General features: G+C 45.0%; 1 protein-coding gene across 1 annotated transcript in view; it reads left to right on the forward strand.

Moving 5' to 3' along the window:
• Window positions 1–4,723, forward strand: part of septin12 (septin 12) — an 80,267-nt gene that overhangs the window by 17,232 nt on the left and 58,312 nt on the right. Inside the window, exon 2 of the mRNA XM_032536873.1 lies at window positions 1,861–3,405. Coding sequence (XP_032392764.1) covers window positions 1,861–3,405 — 1,545 coding nt within the window. The remainder of the gene's footprint in view (window positions 1–1,860; window positions 3,406–4,723) is intronic.

A 4,723-nucleotide genomic window follows, 5' to 3' on the forward strand; every position in this document is an offset into this window, starting at 1 on the left:
CACACACACACACACACACACACACTCATCACTCTTGCCTCCACTTAACAAGTGTGCCTTGTGTGTGTTGCAGCACTTCTCTCTTTTAAAGAAAAACTGTGGTGTATTACAACTCCAGTTTTATCTTTTGTAGCTCTTACCTTTCGGCTCTATACGGATGTTGTTAATAAAACCATTCATTCACTCTCTCAGTTTTAGCATTGCACTCTGGGTAAATGGCAGAGATTTCTTGCAAAGTTTAGTTCCAACAGCCAATGAAACAGGTTGTAAACCAGCCGTAAAACTGTCCTTTGTAGTGTAGTGAAACTCTATTGATCCTACATGAAAAATAAGTGTTGTCTAAAAATGTTGTGAAATGGTTTCAATTTTAATTTAAATACTTTTGCAGCTCTAATTTATGACTAATAGCGTGCACTTCAGTAAGTGTTTGTCGGATCAAAGCCTACAGAAGGTGACATGATGATACAGCCTGATATAAAAAATATGTTGCAGGTTTGTCAACTGTGATGAATTGGTATAAAAGAGATATTTAGGCACACGATGTTGCAGGTAGCAGCTGTGGATCTCAGCTTTCACTTTGGAACTATAATTATATACCCCACACCCGCCCACCCACTTCTTCTCATGGTATGTCACGTCGCAGTGGTTGAATTTTGAAACACAAAACCCCACTGGATGCCCTGACTCCAGCTCCGACCTCAATCCACCCTTTGTGTTTGCAGCTTGCAGGAAATGTGTGTGTGTGTGTTCAACAAAGGAAGGGGACACTGTTCCCATACAAAGGCAAGTGGCTGAGATCATTCAGGACCCAGAAACCGAGAGAGAGAGAGAGATTTGATATGATCTTCTTAACACAGACACATTCACACACTGTAGAGCATACGTGTCTCCACACACGCACACACACACACACACGCAGAAACATACACACAGCATTCATTCCACTGTCACAAGATCCAAGATTTCTTTATGGTCATACTACAGTGTACTGTGGTATGACTATAAAGAAATCTTACGTGCAACGTTCACATCTTAAAAAATACAGCACAGAAACAATTAAAAACACCGTAGAAAAGACGAGATATTAGTTATATGAATGAAAATTAATAAATGTTTATTTGGGTGTGCAGAGCATGTAGAGTGATTAATATAAATCTGCCATGTCTAAAAAAAAAGAAAAGAAAAATATAACTATCTAGATACATACAGTCGGGAGTATCAATATCCATATAATAAATATATATACATATATACATCTGTAAATATCACAGATGCGTCATTCTGCGTATGGTCTCATAACTGTCATTACTGTGGATACTATTGTACACTAGAATGTGGATACTATTGGATACTATGGTTGTTAATAAAGTATAGCAGCACATGCAAAATTGCAAACTAAAAAAATGACCGGCCATGTTGATAAAATGGTTTTATTTGAAAGAGAAGAGAGAGATCAAAAAAGAGAGACCAAGCTTGTAGAAAGTTGAAGAGTCCGGTTTAGGCCTGATCCTGATCCCTCTAGGAATGACTGAACTAAGGTCTGAAATAATGGATGACCAGACTCACAGTCTCACAATCCACATCGAAGTCTAGAATTTATTAGCTCGGTCTATAGTGATAGTAATATTGTACTCACCAAATGAATTGCTGAGATCTCAGGACATGGTGACACGGGTCACGAAACATGATCAGTCATGATTTAACTAACCTAATCATCTATTACAAACTGACCAAATTGCACGAAATGGTACATTTATATATATACTGTATGTTTTCACAAAAGAAGAAGCACTGGTTACATATTAGTTAGATCTGGGACATTTTTCTAACCACTCGTATATTCTTTCTTCCCACCTGCAGCGCTGAAGAGATCCTTCGACATTGAAGATGTGGATGACATACCATCCTTCTCCTCAGCTTCACCCATCTCCACCCCCGTTTCTCCCTCGTCCCCCCATTTCTTTCTCCACCACAACAAAGCCAGTGAGGGGCGGGGAGGAGCTGGCCAGTCCCCTTCATTAGCCTTCAACAACAACAACAACAACAGCCTGGGCTCCACAGCCCACCACTCCCGTATCAGCCTGACTTCTAATCCCAGCCCAGTGCTGAAGTCCCGTAGTGTAGTCAGCAGCCTGTCCTTCAACCGAGGAACCATCAACAAGTCGGCCATCAACAATGGTTCTTCTGTCACGAGGGCTGCATCCTTCCAGAGCAGGTTGAACCCCAACGGTTACTCCATTCTGTCTGGGCCAGGAAGTGACGACAGCCTTCACAGCTCCACGTCCAGCCTGGAGTACTCTGGTGGGGGAGCCCTCCCTCTTACTAAGCTAGGGTCATATTACAGCCCTCCGCCTCAGGGGGAGTACCACCGGACCCAGCCCCAGCTCCCTCCACAGCACCGTGAGGGAGGTGCCAGCTTGGAAAGCAACCTTAACCTGAAGAAGTCCCATGAGGTGGTTTTCCACGCCGGGATGGATCAAGGGCTAGGGATGATGCCGGGTGTTCCAGAGCCTCTGGGTGTGAACCATGGCTCCATGCCGAGCCTAGACCCCCAAATTTATAATGGAGGAGGAGGAATGGTGAGTATGCAAAGAGGTGGAGGAGTAGACAGGATGTCTCCAGGATTGAGGTATGCCAGTGCTAATGCCAACTGGAATGGTCGTATTCATAATACCAGTTCCTTCGGGGAGGAGGGGTACTCCAAAAACCAGTACCAGCAGCAAGGCCCCCAGATCCTCAAGGCTCCCCAGCCCAAGGCCAAAGAGACTTCACGTCTCGGCAAGTTTCCCTTGGATCTCGACAGCCTGGTAAGCAGCACCTCAACCACCTCTCTCACCAAGACTCAAGGAGGATCCATGAGTCCCAACCCCCCCAGGCCTCCACCAAGGAGCACTGGAGGCTTGCAACACCACACAAGCCCACCATCCACCTCGGCCAGCCTCTCAGCCTCTCTCAGCAGCCTGGACAGTTCTTCTGACACCCCGCCCCTTTCCCTCCACCATCCCTTTTTGCCAATCTCCCCACATTCTCTAAATCCCTTCCAGGGTTCAGTTCCTGTTCCAGAGATGAGTTGCTCCCCGGTGTCTTTTTCTCCAGCCCAGATCCCCCAGCTGCAGCTTCTCGCAGGGCCCCAAGTTGTCCAGGTGGTCCCGAACCTGTCTAACCCTACCAGCCCCTCCAGCTCCAGAGCCGTTTGGTCTGTAGAGGACGGTCCAGGTGATGGCAGAGATATTGTAGGCTCAATCTTACAGAGGATCGCTTCCTTCTCCCAGCATGTCAAGACTGACACCAGCCCAGCAGCTGGGACCCAACCCCCTAAACACAATGGTGGCTTGTCATCTGAATATGGGTGCCCTGAGACCATGCACATGCCCACATGGAAACAGGGGAAGAAGAAACAGAAAGGTAAGATGTTTTTAAGTGCTTAAATAGTTTTTTTTTTAATTTATAAACATGCATAATTGCATGCACATTTGCCTGTACTCTGAGACTAATGAGAAAAAAAAGGGCAGGATGGATTTTAATGGCGGGTCATATCTCAAAACGATCAAAACAGTCATCTGCGAATGTGTTTGTTTGTGTGTGTTTGAGTGTGTGTCTGCGTATACGTGTGTGCGGCAACCTGCATCTTTACCTTTGTATGTCATTGGTGTGCTGTGTGTGTTGTAAACCATGCAACATCTGCTCTTTTATTATGATCACTGACATGACAAGACAACCATACTAACACACATAACCCTGTTTCCTGAAAAATAATACTTAACATTATGCTGATACCACATCTTTCCCTAACTCTGCCTAACCCTAACCACTAACAGGACTCTGGAGGCTAACCCCGGCCTCTGGTGTCCTACATTTCTACAGTGTGTACGATGCGGCACATAGTTGTGGTGCGGTGCATCAGAACTTCATCAGAACGGTGCAACACTATGTAACTTTTCCCGCTTTGGTCCCCCCCATAGGTTGGAAGCGGAATTGTCCCATTATGTCTCATTGGAACTACAGATCCGCTACCCCATCTGGCAGACTTGCATAGTGCGGTTATAGCTGGTAGAGAGCCACAAATCGAATGCTGAAGAGCCGTTCACCCTGTTACCCGTTCATGAACCATTGCAACCATTTTGGAAACATTATTTTAAGGTACAAAAAGTTCTCTAGTGTTGCTTTTATCCAGGCGTCTATTCAGATTGGCACCACAACATAATGGGGAAAACTATCTGGTAACATATAAACACAGTTTTGGGGAGGCAGTGTTGAATCTGCAGCGTCAAGGAGGGTATAAGCTCACAATCGTCTCTGTGGTGATTCTCCAATGTTTATTTATGCTAATGTTATTATGCTACTACATTGCTAAATTGAAATGATGCACATAGAAAACAGCCATCTTTTCCTCCATAGGAAATCCCTATTGGTGTCCTGAAACTCTGACATTTTAAAGCTTGCGGTAGCAAAACGGGTAACACAATGCAACTTGTAACACAATTCTAGGTTTGTTTTTGTTTGCGCGCGTGTGTGTGTGTGTGTGTGTGTGTGTGTGTGTGACATACACACACACATCCCATGATGACAGGGAACTTTTTTTGTTTTCATGTCAGTGTAGGAAGACAAGTCAAGGTTAGCAGATGAGCTTAGCAGCCACACCCATTGTAATGATTTCCTGTTGTGTTGAGCTACATCGAGAATACACGCACGCACGCACACACACACACACACACACACACAC

This window comes from Etheostoma spectabile, chromosome 15 (genome assembly GCF_008692095.1).
Source record: "Etheostoma spectabile isolate EspeVRDwgs_2016 chromosome 15, UIUC_Espe_1.0, whole genome shotgun sequence".
In the NCBI taxonomy this organism is placed as follows: Eukaryota; Metazoa; Chordata; class Actinopteri; order Perciformes; family Percidae; genus Etheostoma; species Etheostoma spectabile.